The sequence below is a fragment of the Agelaius tricolor genome, unplaced genomic scaffold, assembly GCF_023055355.1.
Source record: "Agelaius tricolor isolate 1412-34295 unplaced genomic scaffold, bAgeTri1.0.p SCAF_35, whole genome shotgun sequence".
Taxonomy (NCBI): domain Eukaryota; kingdom Metazoa; phylum Chordata; class Aves; order Passeriformes; family Icteridae; genus Agelaius; species Agelaius tricolor.
The window spans coordinates 4,432,954-4,456,335 of NW_027269295.1; the positions used below are offsets into that span (position 1 = coordinate 4,432,954).

At 55.7% G+C, this 23,382-nt stretch overlaps 1 protein-coding gene, 1 long non-coding RNA gene and 1 other non-coding gene across 3 annotated transcripts; 1 reads left to right on the forward strand and 2 right to left on the reverse strand.

Moving 5' to 3' along the window:
* Positions 1-6,844: 6,844 nt before the first annotated feature.
* Positions 6,845-18,619, forward strand: ST6GALNAC2 (ST6 N-acetylgalactosaminide alpha-2,6-sialyltransferase 2). The gene is made up of 10 exons (XM_071452648.1): positions 6,845-7,397; positions 12,660-12,752; positions 12,871-12,928; positions 13,528-13,702; positions 14,414-14,579; positions 15,299-15,437; positions 16,277-16,380; positions 16,531-16,614; positions 17,159-17,258; positions 17,429-18,619. Exons 1-10 carry the CDS (start codon positions 7,273-7,275, stop codon positions 17,594-17,596), a joined length of 1,212 nt encoding a protein of 403 aa, XP_071308749.1. The 5' UTR covers positions 6,845-7,272; the 3' UTR covers positions 17,597-18,619.
* A 1,076-nt stretch (positions 18,620-19,695) lies between these two features.
* Positions 19,696-23,037, reverse strand: LOC139602642 (uncharacterized). Its single transcript, XR_011683335.1, has 5 exons — positions 22,959-23,037; positions 22,260-22,339; positions 21,128-21,214; positions 19,944-20,077; positions 19,696-19,778 (listed from the first exon to the last, which is right to left on the reverse strand). It is a non-coding gene; the product is annotated as an uncharacterized lncRNA (long non-coding RNA).
* LOC139602797 (small nucleolar RNA R38) lies at positions 22,410-22,486 on the reverse strand. The gene has a single exon (XR_011683434.1). It is a non-coding gene; the product is annotated as a small nucleolar RNA R38 (small nucleolar RNA).
* Positions 23,038-23,382: the final 345 nt, after the last annotated feature.

Below are 23,382 nucleotides of genomic sequence, written 5' to 3' on the forward strand. Positions count from 1 at the left end.
GCTGTGGTTGGGAGCGTTTTTCCATTTCTGCAGCACTTTTGTTGGGGGCAGCAGTGTCTCCAGGGACTCTCTGGGCTCCAAGGAAGGAATTTCAGCCGGGATTGTCAGCAGGGTTGGTCAGGCTTGATTTCCTTTCCCCCTTTTTCTTTGTGCTGCAGAGAGGCTGGGCAGTTCCTCATGTCTCACTGAGCTTGTTTGTGGAGGACAACCACCCACACTGAGGATCTAAATGCAGAATTCAGCCTCTCTGGAGAGGGTGTATCATGTGCCTGGCTGCTGTGGCCATAGGAGCCCACGGTGTCTGTGGGAGCAGGAGCTGTCCCCAATGTCTGTGGGACCAGGGAGCTGTCCCCACATGCCTATGGGAGCAGGGAGCTGTCCCCAAATGTCTGTGGGAGCAGCAGCTGTCCCCACATGCCTATGGGAGCAGGGAGCTGTCCCCAATGTCTGTGGGAGCAGGGAGCTGTCCCCAAATGTCTGTGGGAGCAGGAGCTGTCCCCAATGCCTGTGGGAGCAGGAGCTGTCTCCAAATGCCTCTCTTGGGAATGATGCAGCTCTGTGGGAATGTCAGACCCAGAGGAAGCCATGGGTTTTGCTGCAGGCCAGAAATCCTTCCTGAGCAGCAAACAGGGAAGCCTGAGTGAGGCTGGGCACCATCCAGAGCTGCCTGAGGGGGACACTCCTGCACCAGGAGCTCTGGACCTGCTGGGTGCCTCAGCCCCTCGCGGTGGCTGTGCGCTCTGTCCCCAGGTGGCCCTGGTGGTGTCCCCTGTCCCCAGGCCCCGCAGGCTCTCCCTGATGGGCTGTGGGTGGGCAGTGAGGCAGTTCTGTCCCTTGCCTGTCCCTCAGGCCACACCACATTGCTGTGGGTTGCTTAGTGACCAGCTCCACCGAGCATTCTTCCTGCCTGAATAGGGCTTTTCTCTTCCCGACAAGTTGGAAGAAGTTTCTCTTAGACCTTTCCCTCCCCCCTCCTCCTCTTTTGTTCCTCTGTCCTTTGGGAAGCAGGAAGGGGCTGAGTCCCACTGAGCAAGGGTTCCCCAGTGGCTGAGGGGGCTTTGGGATGGGCTGGCAGCCCCCAGCCCAGCTTCTCCCTGGTGTTGAGGCTTCCCAGAGGCAAGGGAAGGAAACTTCCCAGGAGGCTTTCCCCAGAGCCTGTTCCCTCCAGGCTTTTCCCTCAGCACAGCTGAGTTTGATGTTATCAGGGATAACCTTGGCTGGAGAAGAGGATTTGCTGTGGCCTGAAGTTTTCCAACGAGCTCAAAGCCACATCCTTCCTGATCTCAGGAAAGTGACTCTGAGCTGATGGTCCCCCCTCAGCTCCTCACTCTGCTCCTGTCCCCCTGCACCAAGGCATCCTGTCCTGTTGCAGACATCTTTTATGAAAAATCCTTTCCTTAGGATTTTTCCTCCTGAGAAGCTGAGAGGCCTCAGGAACAAAATGTAAATATTGATTATCTGCTGCTATGGAATGCAACAGGTGAATCTGGGATTGGCCCATGTTGGATGTTTCTAATTAATGGCCAATCACAGTCAGCTGGCTCGGACTCTCTGTCCACAAGCCTTTGTTATCATTCCTTCTTATTCTATTCTTAGCCAGCCTTCTGATGAAATCCTTTCTTCTATTCTTTTAGTATAGTTTTAATGTAATATATATCATAAAATAATAAATCAAGCCTTCTGAAACATGGAGTCAGATCCTCCTCTCTTCCCTCAACCTGAGACCCCTGTGAACATGATCCCACCAGCGACCAGTGGATTCCCCACTGCCAGCCAGGAGCTCTGCAGGGTTTAAACAGAGATATTTGATTTTGGGGATAAATAAACCATGTGCCTCAGCATGTCCAGAAGTTGCTGTTTTGTCAGCCCTGCTTTTTTCAAAAGCTCCTGGTGAGTACCATGAACATTATTACAGCTGTGCCAGACTCCTCCTGGGGTTCCTCAAGAGTTAACAGCATTTAAATATTCCCCACCAGACTGTAGAAACCAAAACCAGTTGTCACCCAGAAGCTCTCATGGTGTCACCTTCCTGGCAGGGCTTCAAATTTATTGCTTCATTTCCACCTCTTCCCTCTTTCAGCGTGACTGCTCACCTGCAGGGCAGGAGCGGAGACCACCCTGTCCTGCTGAGTGTTCACAGCTCCTTGACTCAGGATGAAGCAGGAGGAAGCAGACATGGGCTTGCTGAGGGGACAGAGATGCATTCTGGGGACAAGTGAGTGGTGCAGAGCCCATCAGGTCCCTGCTCCTGTCAGTGCAGCCCTGCTCTCTGGCTTCTCTCTGAGTTTGGCCTTGCCAGGAGCAGGGATAGGGTGGGCACCATGTCCTGGGGTTTGAGGTACCCTCTGAAGGTGGCAGCCAACCCCAAACCCAAGCAGGTGCTGGAGGGAGCCCCTGTGTGAGCCACACACAGCTCCAAGGCAGGCTCGTGCCATGGTGGCACATCCACATTGTCACTCCTGTCTCAGGGAGGGAGCAGAGCAGCCAGAGCTGGATACCAGCAGCCAGCGTTCCAGCATGGACTTGCTCCCTCTGGATGTGTTACTCTCCAGCCTCTGTGGCTGCTGGGATGCTGTGGGAGTGTGGCAGAGCTGTGTGCCTGCTCCAGGTCAGCACAAAAAGCTCTGTGCAGGTGCTGTTAATGCTCCTCGGTTGCTCAGAGTTTTGGGGCAGGCCTGGGGGCAGAGGGTGGGAGGTTTCCCCTCCTCTCCTCTGTGTGGACCTTCTCCCTTTCCTGGGGATGTGGTAGCAGGTAAATCCAGTTGGACCAGAAAAACTATTGATAATAGGGGAGGGAGAACAAGATAAAGGAGCAGCCCATGGCTTTGTTGTGCAAAAGCACCGGCTGACCTGCCAGGAGCCCTCACCGCCAGGTGCTGGAGCAGGGCCCTGCAGGTAAACAGCTCCAGGGGTGCAGCAGGGCTCCTCTGCCAGGCTGAGCAGCAGCACCTTGGGTGCTGCAGGGCTTTCCCAGCTTGGCCTGGCCAGCCCTTGGGGTTGCAAAGACACTTCCTGATCCTGGGGACATCCCAAGTCTCCCTCCATCCCTGCAGTGTCAGATGGGACCACACAGGTGGCTGGACAAGGGGCTGGCTCACCCACCCACACTCACACATGGTGTCCCCTCTCCCCAGCTTTGGGGACAGAGCCTGGCCTGACCCCAGGGATGTGTGGCTTTGAGCAGACCCCGGGGACTGGTTGCTCTGCTAAGAGCAGGGCAGGATCAGCTGCTATCTGCTCTGCTTGGTCCAGAGATGACATCTTGGTCCAAGATATCTTCTTGGTCCCCCAGGAAGGGAGAAGGCAATGGTTTGCATCATCACCCTAATTTCTCAGAGGTGTTTCCCAGCTCTGCACCCCTCCTGGCACAGCTCAGAGCCTCCCAGGTTGCCCCATGCCACTGGAGAGGTGTCACAGACATCTTTTATAAAAATCCTTTCCTTTGGATTTTTTCTCCTGAGAAGCTGAGAGGCCTCAGGAACAAAATGGAAACAATGGTTATCTGCTGCTGTGGAATGCAACAGGTGCATCTGGGATTTGGCTCATGTGGTTGTTTCTAATTAATGGCCAATCACAGCCAGCTGGCTTGGACAGAGAGCTGAGCCACAAGCCTTTGTTATCATTCCTTCTTTTTCTATTCTTAGCCAGCCTTGTGATGAAATCCTTTCTTCTATTCTTTTAGTATAGTTTTAATATAATATATATCTTAAATAATAAATCAAGCCTTCTGAAACGTGGAGTCAGATCCTCATCTCTTCCCTCATCTTCAGACCCCTGTGAACACGGTCACAGACCTACACCCCCCTGTCAGGGCCTTGTAGAGACTGATAGAGCCTCCTCTTCTCCAGGCTCAACAACTCCAGCTCCCTCAGCTTCTCCTCACAGCATTTGTGTTCCTTTACCAGCTTTGTTGCCCTTCTCTGAGCAGTTTTGCTGCACCCCTGAGCCCCTTTCACGCCCCTGCAGCCTGGGGATGTGGGCAGGAGGGCAGAGCTCAGCCCTGAGCATCTCTGGTCCTGCAGCCAGTGCCCTGCTGTCACCCTGCTGCCACCCTGCTGCCACCCCCATCTCCAGGCACCCTCTGTGTCGTCACTTCTCCTGCCTTTGGTTGTAGTAACACCTACAAATCCACCCCAAAGCTGAGCAGGGAGTGTCAGGGAGCTGTGCCTGACCCATTTCCCCCCGGGCAGGGGGAGCTGTGGCCGAGCCGCTCCCGTGCCCTCCCTGCCCCGCAGGCAGGGGCCGGGTGTCACCTCCAGGGACATCTGTTGGTCACCTCCAGGGACATCTGCTGATGAATTTTTCATGCTGCCACTCCACAGCAGCCATATGGCCCCCGTTCTCGTTCTCGGGGGGAGACACAGCTCTGCCTTTCAGGGACCTGCTCTGTGAGCAGGTTTTTGGCACTTTCTTAAATGTGCCTCTGACCCGTGCTGAATGAATTTGGATGTATAAATCCTCCAGGAGATTTTTGGAGATCTCATTCTCCCACCTGCACAGTTCATCATGGCAAAGACCACGAGATTTTCCTCCACCAACCTGTGGCTGGCAGCCAGCTGGTGCAAAATATGTTTATTCTCCTCTTGTGCTCTCTAGCCACGGGGAGGGATTGGGTTCTGTTTCCAAGAAGTAATCACTGGAATAAAAAGCCCAGGCTAAAAATGATACTTGCTGGTTTCCATTGTAATTTCTTTTATGTTCTTTTCCTAATCTTTATTTGGCAACTACCATCCTAAAAGGTTTTTCACACTTATTTAACTTCTAAATTAAGCACCACTTAATTTTGGGGCATAGTCCAAAATGCATTGTAGCGCAAAACAAGTAGAGCAGATGAAGAACTGTGCATCTCATTTTCACCCCGCTGAAAATAAAACCAACAGTAGAAAACCATCTATCATGGAAACAGTGAGATGTGAAGAAACCAGCTCCTCCAGCCCTTGAAGCTGCCACTCCACCAGCATTTGCATGATTGGGCCATAAATGTTTCCAAATGGCAAATTCCTGACTTTCCCCAGGTCATTTCCCCTGGACCATTGGTCATCCATCTGGAGCCAAGCCTTGCTGTGTCCCTTGTGACTGACTCGAGCAGTTGGTAGTAATTAGCTGTGGTTAACGAAGGGCCAGAGTCAGGAGCACGTGAGCCAAGCACTGGATCGCAGGGAGCACATCCAACACCGTGCAAGGCAGAGCAAGGCAGACCCTGGCTCACACAGGGTGGGGACAGCTCCAGCCTGGGGGACCCTGAGCAGTACCCCAGACTCAACCATGCTCTGCTGGCTCTGAGTTTTCAACAAAATGCCTTTACCCTGAGGGCTGGGAGCAGTTTTTAGTGATAGAGGGAAAAAGCATCAAACCCTCCATCGATGCACCCCATTTCCCTGAGCTGCCTTTTGCTACTGGGGTATGTGTGACCCCCTGTTCCCTCCTGTTCTTCCTCAGCTTTAGCTCCAGCTGGGCTTTTAGCTCAATCTCATCTCTGTGTGTCCAAGTGCTCATGGTGTGTTCTGTCCTTCCAGCTGTTCTCTCCTTCCCTGAGACAATTCCTACCCAGCCAGCCTTCCTGCCACAGCTCCCCTGCACAGCAGCAGGGAGGGGTCCCTGCAAGGTTGCTTTAAAATCAGGGGGTTCCCTGCAAGTTTGCTTTAAATTCAGTCTGGTCAGGATCCCTTTGTGGTGTCCCTGGTCCAGGGTCCTCTCTCCCAGTGGGACAAGGCCAGCAGTGACAGCACTGCCAGCCTCAGGCACTGAGCTGCTCCTGTGTTCAACCACAGCCTGGGCACTTTGTGGATGCCAATGTGGTGCCACCCCCACACAGCCAAAATTCCCAGAGGACCAGGGCTGGCAGTGGAGGGATCTGCAGTAATGGAAGCAAGTGGAGATTGAAGCCAACTCCTGTTAAAATGTGCTTTGCTTTTATCTCCCTTTGAACCTGTCTGGGCAGGCTGGAAAGGAAGTGGGGAGTGGTTTGATCTGAGGGGATAAAGGAGTGTTGGGGAAAATGCAGGCACGGTGGGGCTCAGGGACAGGGACAGGGGTCAGACCCAGGTTTTGGGGCAGAATAATGCAAGAGGGTATTTGTGGAGGGGCTGGAGGTGTGTGAGAGCCTGGAACAAGACGAGTGCTCAGGGAGCCATGGGCAAAGGGTTTGGATGGAGCAGGGCTCACCAAGTGCTGCTCCCCGAGTCTGGTGACTTCCTAAAAATCCAACCCCCCAAAATTCCTACAGCTCAACTGAAAAGGCTTGTTTGCCTGCTGAGTCCCTTCCCCCACTGCAACAAACATTTTGGTATGCATATCCTTCAGTTCACAGGCTGGTTCTTTCAGAGTTGAACTAAAATAACACCAAGATATTCTTTCGAAAAAGAAACTGGAGCACATCCTCTCCAAAAATACCAAAATAATTCATGCAAAATTTCCCCCAAACCCTTTTCCTCCTTTTCTCCAACCCAAACTCTTTGTCGAGCTTCCCACAAAGCCCTGAAAGGTTTTGTTTGCTGCAAATGCAGACGATCCATTCAGCCAGGACGTGGCCGGGGACCCGGGGGCACCACCCCAACCGTGTCCCCCTCCTCTTTAGTGGCCAGCACCCCATCAGTGCCCCCCCTTCTCCCCCACATTTGTGGGGTTCCCCCACATCCTGGCGGGTTTAGCGGGTGGCTGTGACAGGACGCTGCTGTCGGGGTGCCGACTTCAGAGCCTGCAGTTTCTGAGGAGCATAAAATAGTAGTAGTAATAATAATAGTAATAGTAATAGTAATAGTAATAATAATAATAATAATAATAATAATAATAATAATAATAATGTCCGAGCACATGCTCGGGGGTGGCACCGCGGGGCCGCCGGGTGTCCGTGTGAGTGCAGCCCAAACACGCCCGTGTTTGAGTCGGACAAGAAAGTTACAAAAAGGGGAACCCAGCTAGTGAGACGTGGGTGGGTGACATGAAGAGGTGGGAAAAAAAAAAAAAAAGAAAAGAAAAAAAAAAAAAGAAAAAAAGTTCCCTTCTGGTCTGGGTAAATGTTTAATGCTAGAAGAAAATGCAGCTCAAAAGTGCTTTTTTTTTCAGCAAGTCTGAACCAGTCAGCCTGGTGCCTCCTCCCTCCGGCTTGCACCCTCCCTCGCCGCGCTCCGGAGGAATATCCCAGCCTGCTCCAAAGCGCAGCCGAGCGCCCGGGGCAGGACGGAGGAGCAGAGGGGCCGGGAAGTTTGTGTGCCCGGGGCTGGCTGCCAGCTCCCGCTCCCCCGCACGGCTCCAGTGCCTGAATTACCCAGGATGGGGTCCCCGCACTGGAAAAGGCTCTGCCTTCTGCTCCTGGCGGGTTTAACATCCTCCCTGCTCCTCTACAGCCACTACCACGCTACGGTGGAGGCGCCCAGCAGCCCGAGGATCATAGCCAGGTAAGGGGGACGGGGATGGGAGAGGGCTGGGAGGCAGGGATCTGAAAATGCCGTGTGTGGGATGGGGAGGGGGAATCGGGGTGCCGGTGCGGGTCCCTTAGGGCTGGTGATCGCAGCTCTGTCCCCGGCCGGGTTGGAAAATGGGCTGGCAGCGAGCTCTGAGGAGTCCTGGGCACCGGCTCCTGCCCGCGGCGCCCAGCGCTGCCCGGAGCGGCACCCCAAGGCCATGGAGGGTGTCCAAGGGTCCCCGCGCTGGGCTGAGCCCCTCCAAGGGCTCAGCGCATCACGGTGCAGAGCAGCCCCTGCTGAGTGCAGGGACGGCCGAGCGTGGGGATCCAGCCGCTCCCGGAGCCGCCGCGTGTTCCCGCCGCGCTGGGGCGGGACCGGAGCCCGCTGATTGTCCCGGGCGAGCAGAACAATCCTAAGGAAGAAGTTCCCATGGCCCCCAGGGAGCTGCGCCGAGCCCCCCTTGCAGAGGCAGGGCACGGCTGCCCCGTCTCGGATCGCCCGCACTGCCCGCACCGCTGGCGAACTCGGGGCTGCAGCGTTTCCCTAACTCCGGCGATTTGCAATTCCCCCTTTGTCTGCCTCCCCTGCATCCTCCAAACCTCCCGGAGCCCCTTCTGAGCAGCGCTGGGGGTGCCGGGGAGCCCAGGGCAGCCCTGGCGGGTGCGGGGGAAGGAGCCCGCACAGCTCTCGGGATGCGGGACCAGCTGCCCTGCCCCTGCCAGCATCAGGTGCTGGGCCAGGAGGGCGCTGTGCGTGTCCCCCACCTCCTCCTGGGCGCTTTTGGGTGCCATCGGTGTGACAGAGCCCAGCCGGAACGGGGGATGCCGTGGGACCGGAGCCGGTCCTGCACAGGGTGAGATTTGCTGAGGGTGCAGCAGGATGAGCTGCCCTGGGCTCCAGACCTTCTCTCTTCCCCAGCTGGGAGCTCTCCTTGCCCGATGCCACCGTGCCAAAGGCAGAGGTCCCCTCTCCTGCCAGGCTGGAGAACCTGCAGCAGCCCGGGTTGGCTGTTGGCTCTTTCCACCCTCATGGTGTGCAGGGTGCCAGCGTTACCAAAAACTGCCCAGGGCAGTCACAGCTGGGGTGTGAGCAGCTCCCCACAAAGACCTTGATGTCCACAAAGGGGAAACTGAGGCCCATGAGGGCAGCAGAACGTTCCCATGGTCCATGCTGGAGCTGGGAGTGGAAACCAGCTGTGCCCTGACACAGGGTCTGTGGGTGTGGAGAAAACCCATGGGATGGAAGCAGGGAGCAGGATCCCCCCACCACATGCCAGGCTAACCCTGCCTGGACCTGCCACAGCCCCAGGTCACCTTCCTTGGAAAGCCAGCCCAGGCTCCAGCCCCTGACTGATGGGACCAAGGGTCAGCTTGTCCAGGGGGGAGGTAACACAGAGCTGACCTGTGCTCCAAAGCCCTCCTGGACTCTCCTCTTGGCTTTAATTCAACCCCTAAAGCTAAACCCAAACCAGAGTGCTGCCTGTTTGCTTCAATTCCCTGTCTTTGGGAAACGTGGCACTGCATGAGTGCTGCTCATCCCAACAGAGCTGTGTCCCTGGAGGAACTGGTGCTGCCCTGCCAGCTGAGTCCAGAGCTGGAACTGGGCTGGCCACTTCACAAGGCTGAGGTGCCATCACAGAGCACTCATTCCTCTGCCAGTGGGGACAGGAGGGTCAGAGTCCTCACCTGGGGGTGCAGGTGGTTTGGTTTCAGCAGGTTTCTGTGAGCAGTGTCTCCATGCAGAGATACAGGGGGATGAAGGGGATCAGGAGGAAGCTGATCTCTAATGGATGGTGGCTGCTGCCAGCACCAGGTCACCCCAGGACCTCCACAGCAATGCCAAATCCCCCTGCAGTTCCACACAAAACTGGTGGCCCCATGGACGTGGGCAAATGCAGAGCTGGGATGGAGAGAACCAAATCCCCTGGGGTTCAGCTGGGCACAGCCCTGTCCCACTCCCTGTCCATCCATCTCTCCCAAACCCACTGGGGAGCTGCTGGCTGCACTTTTGGCTTTATTCTCAGGGCAGATGGGATGAGCACGGAGCTCTGCCCAGCCTGGCTGTGCCACTCCTGCTCTGCACCAGGCAGAGATGCTTCTGGAGCTCAGCCCTTCATGGGGAGATGGAGCAAGAGCGGGTTCTTGTTGCTGTTTTGGCTCCCTCAAATGTTTCTGTGGGGCCCTGGGAGTATTTGCTGAAGGTAAGGCTGGAGTGTGTGCTCACAGCATTCACACACAGCGTTATCTTCCGGAAATGAGGGATGGCCCTGGACCAGAAACGTCATATTTGTGAATGTCACCGTGGTGAGGGAGCACCCAGCCCTGGCTGGCTCTGCTGCCACCACCGGTGCCCGAGCAGCCACAGCAACTCCTTCCCACAGCCCCATTGTGCATCTGTCGGTCCTGGGCAGGATTGTCATCTTCTGAGTCAACCAAGCAGCACGAGGTGCTTCACCACATCCTGCAGGTGACGTCAAAGCGCCGGGCTCGCCGTCACAGCGCCGAGATGCTGAGTGATGGGGGGCCGGCTGCCCCACGCCCTTCTCCCAGCAGGGTTTGGGCAGCAGCAATGCTGGAGAGCTGGCCCCAGCACCCACAGCTGGCAAGCAAGTGCAGGGAGGTGCTGGCACTCATTTATCAGTTCAGCACAAAGCCAGGAAGAAACGATGAGCAGGTGCCACCCACTGTGTCCGGCCATGGGTGGGGCTGGGGCCCAGCTCCCATGGAAGGTCAGCAGGAGCCAAGCTGCCAGGCTGCCTGTGCCCACCTCCCTCCATCCTGGGCACAGCCAGGCTGAGCCCCCTGGCAGCTCAGAAATTAGTGCAGCACCCTCGCACTGCCACTGCCCAGGGCTCTGCCTTGTGCTGCAGGCACTGGGTGAGCCAGGGAAGGGAAAGGGAAGAAACAGGAGCAGGAGAGCTGGGGAGGGGCTGGGTGGGCACAGATGTGCAGCTGGGGCTTGTAAGCCTGGTGGGAAGGGCTGGGAGAGGATGCTTGGGTGCAGCTCAAGCCTGGACATGGTGGGTGAGGGTTACAGCCTCGGGGTTTGGTGGGGGCTGCACCTCTGTGGCCAGAAAATGGGTGGGTGGCCAGCCCAGGGGCTTTGCACCCAGGGACTTCAGTGCTTCAGAGGAGCCAGCTCAGGGTTGGAGCAGGGAGGTTTCCCCAGTCCCTGGTCCATCTGTTGGGTGGTGGAGGTGTTGGTGAACTCTGCTGTTGAGCACATGGGCTGGGGATCGCCTGCACTGGGAGATAAAAGGCAGCAAGTGGGGCTGGGCAGCTCCCTGCACCCCAGGGCAGCTCCCTGCACCCCCAGGGCAGTTCCCTGCACCCCAGGGCAGCTCCCTGCACCCCAGGGCAGCTCCCTGCACCCCAGGGCAGTTCCCTGCACCCCAGGGCAGCTCCCTGCACCCCAGAGCAGTTCTCTGCACCCCAGGGCAGTTCCCTGCACCCCAGGGCAGCTCCCTGCACCCCAGGGCAGTTCCCTGCACCTCAGAGCAGTTCCCTGCACCCCAGGGCAGTTCCCTGCACCTCAGGGCAGTTCCCTGCACCCCAGGGCAGTTCCCTGAACCCCAGAGCAGTTCCCTGCACTCCAGGGCAGTTCCCTGCACCCCAGGGCAGTCCTCTGCACTCCAGGGCAGTTCTTGGGGCTGAGCCCACTCAGGGTGCAGAGCTGTGGGACCCTTGTGTGGACAGCTTTGCCCTGGGGGATGTGCTGTCAGGACCAGGGCTGAAAGAGCAGCTCCCAGTGTCACCACCAGGTCTGGTACAGCCTCTGATGGCCTTGTCCTTGCTGTGAGCAGACCCTGCACTGCCCCCTGCAAGCCAAGGGAATAGACACGTTTGCTCGGGCTGGGATGAGCTGGATGATGCAGGATAAGAGCAGAAAGGCCCTGCAGAAAGCTGCAGCTCTGCATCTCTCTGGGATGGCTCAGTCCCATCTTGGTGGACCCTCTTGAGGATTTTCCCTCCCTCCTCTCTCTGCCTGCTCAGGTGGTCTCAGGAGGAGCCTCAGAGTGAGCTGGTGGGGCCCTGCTGTGCTGACCCCTGGGCTGTTTGGAGAGGTGGGGGCTTTGCAGGGCCCTGCTCCTGCTGGGATCCTGACTTCCCATGAGACACCAAGGCAAGAGACACAGGCTTGATTTAAAAGCTGCCCTGCTCCACTGTTGGGGCTCAGCACCCTCAGCATGCCCTGGCAGCACTGGGATGGTGCAAGGAAGGTGCTGGGAATGAAACCTGCTTGGTGCTGCCCTTCCATCCACGCCTGGGGAGATGCTCCAGCCCCCGGTTCCAGACCCCAGGCAGGGTGCTGGGCTGTCCCCCCATGTCATGCCATGCCCCCAGAGTAGCACAGAGCAGGGTTTGGGTGGCAGATGGGTTTGGATCTGCTGCTGGGCAGGGCTGTGGGTGCTGCTGGTGTTGACAGGGGCCGTGGCAGGGACAGAAACTCAATGCCTGCTGTGCCCCTGTGCCAGGACACGTCATGCCAGCAGGGCTGAGGGGGGTGAGCTCCACTCCCCACCTGCCTTTACCTGTCCCCAGGCTGCAGCAGAGATCCTGTAACAAGGAGCCCTTGTCTCCTCCACAATAGCCCCCTTCTGGCTGCAGCACCTGCTGCTGGGGGCTCTGAAGGGCCTTTCTGTGTGGGGATCAATGGGAGCCTGTTCCCCTCCCGTGGGCTCCCACCCCCTGCTCCCCTGCCCACCCCCAGTGCCCCCCCAGGGGCTGGGGCGGCTCAGCCTGGCCCCGTGGGGCTCAGGGCACCCCAAGGTGCTTGGGGTGGGCAGCCCCTGCTGCTAATGAAGGATCAGGGCATGCCCCAGCCACTCCTATGGCAGAGGGTGTCCCATGCTCCCTGAGAACCTCCAGACCCCGGTTACTGGGGTAGAACAACTAAACGTGTCCTGCTGGCCTGTCCAGGTTATTCCAGCCCGCTCCTCTTCGGACTCAGGAGTGGTGGGATGGTGGCAAGAGCCAGGGAGGTCTCAGCAGGGTTCCCCCAAGGCTGCAGGCTGGGCTGGGTGTTGGTTTTGGTCCCTGCAGGTGGGACCCACCAGGAGATGGTGGCTGCACAAACGCTGTATTTTGCAGATCCTCATCTCTCCACCTGCAGATGGGTGTGGGTGGGCACAGGCAGTGGTGAAGAGGAGATAAATGGAGGGGTCCTGGTGCTGCCCTGTGGCTCTCACAGGGGGGGGATGTCAGGGTGCTCAGTGTCACCTCCTCAGCTGAGCTTTCACTTGTCTTCTCCCAGCTTGCTGCAGCCAGGGCAGCTGGTCCTGGCTCCCTCAGGGACACCACAGGGAGCTGGCAGCCACAGGTGGGCTCTTGGAGGCAGCTTGGAGAGGTAAGGGGGGAAGATGCTCAGCCATCCTGGCAGGAACTGGGAGGCCCTGCCCGCTGTGGGCTTCCCCAGTGTCCAAGCAATGGATTTTTAACTCTGCCATATGTTTCCCCCATCCCAGTGGGAATTCCTTCAAGCCCTCTGCAGAGCTGGAGGAGCCAGAGCCCAGCAGAAAGCAGGTAATCATCAGCACAGTAATGTCCATGGTGCCCCTCCGTGCTGGGTTTTGTTGCTTGAAGGGCTGTTTGGGGAGGCTGAGGAGGAGCAGCATCCCCTGGAAGGGGTTCACAGAGGAGCAGCCTTGTCCATCCACACAAGTGATTGTCCCCAGGCCTCCCTGCTGCCACTGCCCAGTGTGGAGGCTGGAGCCAGCATCACCACCCCCCTCCAGCCCCGTGACTCCTGGGCCAGCAGTGCAGGCTGGAGACTCATAGGGATGGACCCAGGCCCTGAGGGGAGCTGTTACTGTTCTGTTCTCACAGAGCAGAGCCCTTTCACGGGTTGCCCACACCTGAAGGTGCTGAATCTTTCACACCCTCAGGTGACTCTGTAAGCCCTGGTTCTGCCAGCCCCACTGAGCTGGCTGCCAAAGGCAGTTTTGCAGCACAAAACCAAGGCAGGAGGCAATGCCCTGCCTGGGTGACCCAGCAGAACATGTGATGAACAAGGAGCATTGCTGTCCCTGGGTTTGTTCTCACCTTGCTGAGGGGTGGAGGTGTCACAGGGAAGGCAGACCCAGGCTGGAGATTGAGCAGGGATCCTCCTTCCTCCCTCCCAGCCCAGCCCCTGCCTCCACTCTGTAATGGCCAGAGCAAAGGCAGACCCCAAGTTTCGGGAGATCTTCCACTTCAACACCCCCGTGCTGATGTGGGACCAGCACTTCACCCTGGAGACCTGGAACAGGCTGAAGACACGACATGTCCCCTATGGCTGGCAGGGCTTGTCCCTCGCAGGTACAGACCCAGCTGGGGTGTGGGGCAGCTTGAGGGGACTGGGGAGCCCAGAAGAAGGGACTGGAGATGTGGGACAGGCAAGGAGCCCTGCAGAGGAGCCCGGAACGTTGATCTCTTCCCACCCCACCTCCCGGGGCACAGGGTGCGGCTCTTGCTGCATCTTGTGACATTTTCCCTGAATAAAAGCTCCAGTGTTGTCCATGATTATTAACTGGGGCCAGAGGAGCTCAGACAACCAGCTCCATTGTTGTGCATGGAGATTGTTTCCCTTCCCACACCAAACCCACTCTCTGTTTTCCCTGGCAGCTGCCAGCTTCAATCCCTGGGCTGGGAAGTGCTGGGAACAGTGAGCAGGAGAGAACCAGTGGCATTTGCAGAGACATTGTCAGGAGGGGATGTGGCCAGCACAGGCAGCAGCATCTGTAGGGCTGGGGCAGGAGATATCTGGATGCATCCCTGTGCTTTGCACAGCCTTGGATGGGTGGCCACTGTTTGTAGCAGGGTTAGGAGCATGGGGAGATGACACCAAGCTGGGAGAGGAGGGTCTATCTGGTGCCCCCATACCCCACCTGCAGACCTCTCTCCTGCACAGGGGCAGTGTGAGTTTCCTTATTGCTGCTCCTGGCTGTGCTGTGCCAGCTCTTGCACGTGCTTCCAGGGGTTGGCACACACCTTTTCCCTGCTGACTGGTCCCATCCTGCTCCATTGCAGTGGTGGGCAGCACCCTGCAGCTCCTCAACGCCTCGGCCAACCGGCAGCTCTTCGACAGGGCCGCCTTCCCCGGGGGCTGCGTCCGCTGCGCCGTGGTGGGCAACGGGGGCATCCTCAACGGCTCGCGGCAGGGCAAGGCCATCGACAGCCACGACCTGGTCTTCAGGTGAGGGTGAATCCCAGCCAGGGTGGGGCCATGGGTGAAATAAACACGGGGGAAGGAAACCCACGTCCTTTTTAATGCCTTTATTAAAGGTGATCAGCTCAGGAGTCAGTGGGGAGAACTGGCAGATCCACACTCCCACCACCACTGCTGCCAGGAGTGACTCAGAGGAGAAGAAAGAGTGCAGCTTTGTCCACTGGGTTGTGGGCAGAGCTGGGGGTTTCATCCTCATGAGAGCATCAGGAGATTCTCTTAATTTTCTGGTTTAACATTTGAGGTCCTCTGTCTAGCTGACATCCTTTGAGGTTAGGATGAGGGGTAAAAGGGTTTTAGCAGATACTAGATTCTGTTCCTCACATCGAGGCATCACTTTGATTTGTCTATTTCATGTTGTTTTTAGGGGTTTTTGGCTAGGTTTTGTGGGGGACTTCTCCTGTTGCATGCTGGTTCTGAGGTCATTTGCATGCTAACTCTGGGTGCCATCCTCCAGGAAGCAGCAGGGTACCACTCGACAAAAGGGGGAATTCTTAACCATCAAGGACAGGTAGTTAACAAAAATGACAGGTGATTACAACAACAAACAGTTTGAACTCCACCCTGGCAGCAACCGGCCCAACCTGTGAACTCTGCAACCTTTAGAAAAAATGGGCAACTTTTCTACTCATAACAATGGGTGCTGGGAGATGCCAGCCCTGGCCAAGTGTACTCTGCTTTTCTGGCAGGCTCAATGGTGCCGTGATCAAGGGCTTCGAGGAGGACGTCGGCACCAAGGTCTCCTTCTACGGCTTCACGGTGAACACCATGAAGAACGCCCTCATCTCCTACGAGGAGTATGGCTTCACCCAGGTCCCCCAGGGAAAGGTGAGACCCTGAGGGCTTGTTGGGGACTTGAATCAAGTTGTCCCTTCAGGCTAGGCTTGCTTCTGAGACCTTCTGTCTTGGTTTGGAAAGAAAGGTGTCTGCTAAGGAAGGCGGGAGCCTCCCCTGAAATGGAAAATGTAAACCGCCCCCGCTCTGAATTGCTATAAATTTTAAATTAAGGGGCTCTCAGGCAACAAAAATTATGGTAGCAGGAAGTAACAGTTCTTTAATAGGGAAGAAAATAAAAGCATAAAATAATCAATGCAGTAAACCAAAACAACACTGCCAGAGTCAGAACCCAGCCTGACACCCTGTGGGTCAGGGTGCTGGCAGCAGTCCCATTGGAATTGTGGCTCAGCCCTCCTGCAGTGTCAGGGGTGGCTCTGCTGGAGCAGGGGTCCTGTAGAAAGGTGCAGTCTCTTCCTCTGAAGATCCAGTGCAAGAGGCAGCTGCTGTTCCTCTGGGAAATGCAGTGCAGAAGCTGTGCTGGTGTTCCAGAATCTCAGATTATATCCAGGCAGGAATGCTTGGCTCCTCCCTCTGGGCTCACATCTCCCAGTGGGATGCTGTAGTTCTTATCAGCCATGCAGGGACATTCAGTAGCTGTTATCAGCAGATGCCCTCTGCCGAGGGAGGAGTGGGTGTGGTCACTCAGAGAGAGATAAGGCAAACTGCCCACTTGACAAAAGCCAACTGCCATACAGATGGTGATAGAATACATCTTGCCTTGAAATCTGGAACACTTTCTCCCAGTCTCGGGAGCCCTCAGTCCTCACCTGCAAGCATGGGCCGTGTCTCTAACCCCCCCTCCAAGTGCCCTGTGCGTGTCCCTGCTGCAGGACCTGAAGTACATCTTCATCCCCTCGGATATCCGGGACTACCTCATGCTGAAATCAGCCATCCAGGGCAGCCCAGTGCCCGAGGGCTCGGACAAGGGGGATGAGTGAGTAGCTTCCCAAGATCCCTGAGCACCTCCAGTGATGCAGGCATGACTGGCCTGTCCTCACCCCACATCTGTCCCTCCTGGGATAAACCCCAAGGAGCTCCAGGACTCCCATGACAAAGTTCTGCCCTTCTCCTTGCTTTGCTGCAGCCCACAGAAGTATTTTGGACTGGAGGCATCTGCAGAGAAGTTCAAGCTGCTGCATCCTGATTTTCTGCAGTACCTGACAGCAAGGTGAGGGTGATGAGCACTGTGGCTGCTGTCTGGCTCTGCTCTGGGGTCAGACCATCTGCTTCCCCCTCTGCTCATTCCAGTACAGACCAGTAGTTGCCCAGCATCAAAGTGCAGTCCCAGTCTCTCCTAGACACTGGAACCACCCCTGCCCTGCAGTTTGCACACAAGGCAGAGGCATCTCTTCCCTGCCATTCCTGTTCATTGCAGCACAGCTCACATCCCCTCCTACGCCTCCCCGTGCTCACCTTGGTCCCATTCCCCAAAACAAATTACATCTTGTCCCAGTCTAGCAGGAGCAAAGGTAGGTCCCAACGGGATGGTCTTTTCCTGCCTTTCATGAAAGCAGGTGCCCAGGTTGGGGTGGCTCCAAACAGCAGAGAGGTGCCTTTTACCAGCCTCTGAGCAAATGGGAGCAGCCATCAGAGAGCCCACCTGAGCCCTTGTTTCACTGGGCACTGGTGTCACTGGAGAGGGCTGGCTGGGTGTGGGGCTGGGGGCTGCAGGGCTGTGCCATCCCCACAGCCACCGTGTCCCCCCGTGTCAGGTTCCTGCGCTCAGAGCTCCTCAACACGCAGTACAGCTCCCTGTACATGCCCAGCACCGGCGCCCTCATGCTCCTCACCGCGCTCCACACCTGCGACCAGGTAAGGGGCCACAGGGCCACTGTTCCCCTGGGGAGAAGGGACTCCCCCCCTTGGCTGCTGTGGTGGCTGTCCTACATATCCCCTGTCCCTGAAGGGAGTGCTGGTGGTGAGGGACCACCCAAGGTGAAGCCTTGACCCTTCCTCTGTCTGCCCCACCTCCTTCCCCACAGGTCAGTGCCTATGGGTTCATCACAGCCAACTACGAGCAGTTCTCAGACCACTACTACGAGGTGGAGAAGAAACCTCTGGTGTTTTATGCCAACCATGACATGATGCTGGAGGCAGCACTGTGGAGGAGCCTGCACCGTGCAGGGATCATCACCCTCTACCAGCGCTGAGGCTGGGAGGTTGCCCACAGGGCCAAGTCCAAGGACTCTTGTGTGGCTCTTCTCCTTTCTCCTGAGGGTCACCTTCTCCCTCCTGAGGGCTCTCCCCAGCTGGCCAGCCAGCCCACGGAGCAGGCTTGCTGCACCACAGCCAGCAGTGATGTGAGGATAACGGGGAGGCTGGTGCTGGTGGAGGAATGTTGCATCTCCTCAGGGATCAGTGTGATGGAACGTGGCCTTTGGGGCAGCCAGAAGCACCACAGCACGTGGCTGTGCCCTGCCAGCCCCATGAATGTGGCTTTGGGGCAGCAGTGGCCCCTGTGGAGCACAGGAGGGGCAGGGTGATGCTGGAAGAGGATGCTGGAAAATGCCCTTCACTTTAAATGCTCATCACCATGGTGGGACCACAGCAGGCAGGATAAATCCTTGCACTGGAGCTCAGGTGACAAGAGGTGACATGTCTGGAGAACACCTCTCTCCAGAAAGACTGCAAAGTCCCAGCTGTGTGTGGATGTGTGCCACGTTCCAGAAGGATCTGTTTGCCTCCCTGGTCAGTGGCACAGAGAGCAGGACAGATACAGTGGGCCCTGTCACTTCCCCTTCTTGAGGTCTGGTGTTTTCTGACAAGGAAAGGGCTCAAAAGCCATCAGCTCCAAGGAGGGTCACAGCAGCTCAGCCAGGACACCAGGAACACATCCAGGCTCTGAGCAGCCCAGAGGTGACACTGGCCTCAGCCATGTGTGTGTGGCACTGGCTTTGTCAGCCTTTTCTTGCACAGGAACTCTGTGGTGCCTCTGAGAGGCAGCCCCACACCAGGTGGGTCAAAGTGATGGTCACTCCTAATTTCCTTCCCCAAACCCCAAGGGAGAGGAGGGTCCTGAACCCTTCAGCTGTCCCTCAAACACCAGCACTGCTCAGGGAGACCCACCTGGGGAGGCTTCTCCAGCTGGTGGGGGCTGGAGACAGAGCAGTGTAATCCAAGACACTTTCCCACTTCGTGTAATTACATAAATGTTGAATGATTGTTTTCCCTAACACCTGTTTCTGTTCTTTTGATGAACTGGGTGGGGTGAGACCCCCCCCTTTAACTCCCACAGCAGAGGACCAGTAATAGGGAGTAGAGATTTCAACTGGGGAGCAGCTCCAGAGGCAGACAGGGATTGAAACCAGTTTAAATCATGGAGACTCAAGACTTTTAGCTCTTAGCACAGCCCTTTTCCACTTGGAATGCTGTTTACTGTACAAGGTTGGTGCACAGAGATGGCAAAAGATACCCTGGCCCTGAGCCAGGGAACCTCCAAACCCCCTGAAGCTCCAGCAGGCTGCTTCCAGCTGGTTCAGACTCAGGTTAGGCTCCAAGCCTGTTCCAGATGTAATCTCTAGCCTGGGGCCCATCTTGTGTTCCCACGTCTCAAATAAACCTTTGTTCCCATCAGAGCCACCCTAGGCTGGTACCACAGCAGCCTGTCAGGCCTGTTTTGTGTTCCCAAACACTCAGCAAAACCTCAGGTGACACGAATGAGCCTGATCCTCACATCTCCTGCCCAAGACACCCTGAAACCTCCTCAAACCAGCTCTGGCCAAGCCTCAGGTGACATCAGCAGCACTGTGACACTCAGGGTAGGACGAGCAGGATGGTGCTGCCATGGTGCTGCAATCCTGCCTGGAATCATCCAGCTCACAGGCACACCAGGAACCAAACACTGGGAACCACAACCTTCCTTTCCTCTCTCAAAAAGGGACATTCCCAGCCAAGGGTGGAGCTGGAGTTAACTCCATTTTAAGGACTTAATCATGACTGTATTCCCAAGCACACCACAAGAACCACTTGGCACCAGACCTGAGCCATAAGCTGGTTTTGTCACACTGTTCCCATGAATTATTTCTGGGACAGAAAGTGCAGACATTGAAGTCTTTGTGTTATCAGGTTTGCTATGAAGGGTAAGCTCACAAGTGCCATTGCAGGAAGGGTTTTAATCCAAAATCCTTCATACCTGCACAAAACCATTTCTGTCTAAGAAGAATCAGAATCATTACAGCTAGAAAACACCTTTAAGAGCATGGACTCCAACCTTTATAGAAATAACCAAATAAAATGCAACTTCGCCTCATAAGATTTTCCACAACTTATTTTATTCTGGAACAGGAGAAAGCAGGGAACCACTTTTTCCTCCAGCCAACTGTAGATCAGGTCCTGGTGGAAAAAAAACAAACAAAAAACAACAGTATCAGAACAGCTGAAAAGGTCCTGATTTGCACTATTTAATCTGGACTACAGGTCTCAGCAGACAAAACCTTGCTCCCACCCAGGCCAATGGCACTGGTACCCAAATCCTTTTTGGTTTTAGTGGTCCCTTACCCTTGGTGTGGCTGCAGCAACCACTGAGCAGTGAGGAGGAGCTTGTGGCTACACACAAGTGGCCATTTCACATGACATATCAGATATCAGCAGTCATTTGTGACATCCAGTCCAGAACAATCTTCCTTCTAGATCTGTGAGAAACCACAAACCAAGGCTGTAACTGTTTTCCTAAAAAAGTCCATTCTGAAACAATCCCTGCCCTTCTGATCTCAAAGCACTGAGTAGCTTTTACTTGTTTACACTCCCATTTATCATCAGGCTGCCTCTCCACTTTCTTTTCCCTTGGAAGTCAAAAGCTCCAGGTGCTTGTCCCAGTGCCTGATGCTGTCTGGGAGACAGCTGTGCTGTCAGAGCACCCCAATGTCTGATTTGTGCTGTCAGAGCACCCAGATGCCTGATTTGTGGTGCCATTCCCTCCCCTTTCACAGTCCTGATGACAGTCCCTGTCACCAGCTCTGCTGGCCTGTCAGAAGCTGTTATTGACCTTCTGCAAACAAAAACCAAATTCTGTTCAATAAAGCGTAAAATCATTTAGCAGAAGGCAGCTGTCAGCTGCCCAAGACAAAGTGCTGTTCCAGCCTGTGTGTTCAGTGACTGTACATCAGGGAAGATAAAAAATGCATTTCTTATCTGCCCTTCAACTTGTCAATGTTTGCACAAGGAACTTGAAAGCTCTTTGCAGCTCTAAACTGTGCTATGACAACAGCAGCGCTGCAGCTGTGCCTGGGACTGCACCTGGCTGCTGTCACACGGCCCAGGGTGGCAGGACAGGGGACAGATTCTGTCACACTGGTGCCACTCACACCTAAGGGGACAGATTCTGTCACACTGGTGCCACTCACACCTAAGGGGACAGATTCTGTCACACTGGTGCCACTCACACCTGTGGACTCTTTGCAAGGGGCAGGGGACCCACTGAGGGAAGCATCTGAGCCTCAGTGGACATTTTCCTCCTCAAGGTGAGTATCAGACAGGGATAACAGCACATCACAGGCTCAGTGTCTGTCCCTGGCTACACAAACCCCTTGTGCTCCCCAAAACCACACACAGTACAGATCCACAGCTGTTCTCCCTGGGATTTTTCCTGGTAAACCTTCAGAGATTAGGCTCTGCAGGCCTGGCATGTAATTAATGAATTAAAACCAAACAACACACAACACTGAAGAATTCAATTCTCTTACCAGCCTGAAGCCAAACACAGCAGATGCCCTCTGCCAAAGCTGTCCTTGGGTAACAGCAGCCCCAGGAGTCTGCAGGACCATTTCCTCCTAAATACAAGTTGCAATGAACACTGTTAGCAAAAGTACTTTATAAATAAAGTCGATTTTCTTTTCCTCACCTTTCCTGAGAAAAAAAACAACCCAGCCCTGGATGACAGAGCAGGAATTAGACAGAAATTCTCCATTCAAAGATAGGCAACTTTTGTCTCACAAACTTAAGAGAGCAGAAACCTGTCCCTCAAGACACAGAGGAGCATGTTTTCCAGGGGGCTGTCTCATTCACAGACAAGAAACTTTGGGAGGTGGATGCTATTTAAAGCCTTGCTTAGGGAAGCTCTGAGATATTGGTGGTTTGAACCCTTTTAAGCTGTTTCAATCTGACATTCTCCTCATCTTCCAGAAACTTCCCAGTCTAATTTCTTCCCTGCACACAAGAATATTCCATCCATCCAAGGTGTAATTTGCCTATGGGTTTATCTTAAGAAATGCATTCATCAGACCTAGGACAGCCACATCCCCTCAGGTGAAAGATTCCTCAGGGTGTGTCCTTCACAGGGTGACCCTTTGGGGCAGGTGAGCTGCACCTCCCCACCCCCAGCAACCTGATGCAAGTTTGAAACTGTCCCAGAGCACCTCCAGGCAGCCAAACAGAGCAATTATTCTGTCACTAGGTCTATTTTTGTGACAGATACAGTTATGAGATGAGCTGTGTCAAGTGTCTCCATAATGGGCTGTCATCCAATCCCTCCTACCTCCCACCCTTCTACTCTGGCTCATCTCTGACCACGCTGACAAGCAGGTGCTCTGCTGGGCACCAACACCAGTAGAATTCCCATTCAATCTATGCTGCTTTTCAGCTTGTGCTCTGTGCCAGCAAAGGGCAGCACACTCAGGTGGCAGCTGTGACAAAGCTACAGCCTTTAATGGCTTAATTACATTCATCAAGCCGTTGGGCTTTTATATCCCCTCCCAGGAGCCCCAGGAATTCAGGAGGGTATAATTTGAGACAGCAGTGCCAGTCTTTCTTCCATAACCCCCCTCGAGGAGAAAAAGAAAACCAGACTATGCCAAGACAGATGCTACTGTTTCTCACCATTGTGAAGGTGCACTGTGGGTAAATCAGTTCCCCAGCCAGCGGAGTGATTTCACCCCTTCTTGACACGGTGTCATGCTCTGAAACCGAGAATGGGGACAGAATTAGTTCAGGTACCAAATCACTCCTTTACCTTTGTGTCTCTAACACTGAGCCTCAGAGTTACACTTCCACAGAAGAAATATCAAATTCAGACAGGGATAACTTTTATCATCATCACTAGCTCAGCTTCCAGAACAGCTAAAGAGTAGAGGACCATCCAAATCGCAGATCTGTTCTTGCCCTCGTGGCTGTCACGCTCCTCACCCGGGTAGCACCGATGTCTGCGGGTACACGCGGCTCCCCGGCCCGCTGAACCCCCGCCTCGGGCGCTGGGAGACAGCCCCGGCTGAGCCGAACCCGCTGCCCATAAAACGCTGAGCATGGCTCGGGCCAGCCCGCGGTTCCTGGTGCAGCCCCGTCACGGCAGGGCCGGAGCCCGCCGGGCCCAGAGCCCCCTGGCCTTGCTCTCTCCGTCCACCATGGCGGGGAGAGGGGCCACTATCCCGCCCCCCCCATGCAGCCCTCAAGCCCTCGCCGCAGCGCTACGGGCGGTTCCGGCAGCGTACGGGAGTTCCCCGCACACCGTCCGGCCGTCCCCGCGCCCCTCGAGGCCGCCGTGCCCGCGGATGACGGCCGATGGTGGCCGGGCCCACTCACCACACGCAGCTCCGCCGCCATGCTGGCTCAGAACCCGCGGGGAAGAGGAGCGGCCGCGGGGGCTCATGGGAACTGTAGTCCTGGGCCGTGAGGGCGCATGGGAACTGTAGCCCGGCCCCCTGAGGAGCGCGGGGGCTGACGGGAAGTGTAGTCCCGTCCCTCAGGAGTAAAGAGCGCTCCTGCCCCCCCTTATCCCACTCCTTAATGGTATTTACTAATTATTTATTAATTCTTCATGTCTCCTGTTCATTAGGGAGACACGTATAATTGTTCTTAGTCGGCCAAATGCTTCAAAAGGCTGAACATGCATTAGCTCATGGAGGAAGGGCTAATTAGCTGGACATCAGGGATTAGTCAGAGATTAGTTAGTAAATGTGTGTGCCACGCTTTGAATGTGCAATGATTCCAGGATGTGCTTTGATTG

Excerpts from the sequence above, each read along its gene's own strand:
- ST6GALNAC2 (XM_071452648.1), top strand. The coding sequence starts at position 7,273 with ATGGGGTCCCCGCACTGGAAAAGGCTCTGCCTTCTGCTCCTGGCGGGT. Across the intron at positions 16,381-16,530 it reads GGCTCGGACAAGGGGGATGA|CCCACAGAAGTATTTTGGAC; the intron begins GTGAGTAGCTTC and ends GCTTTGCTGCAG. Across the intron at positions 16,615-17,158 it reads CTGCAGTACCTGACAGCAAG|GTTCCTGCGCTCAGAGCTCC; the intron begins GTGAGGGTGATG and ends CCCCCGTGTCAG.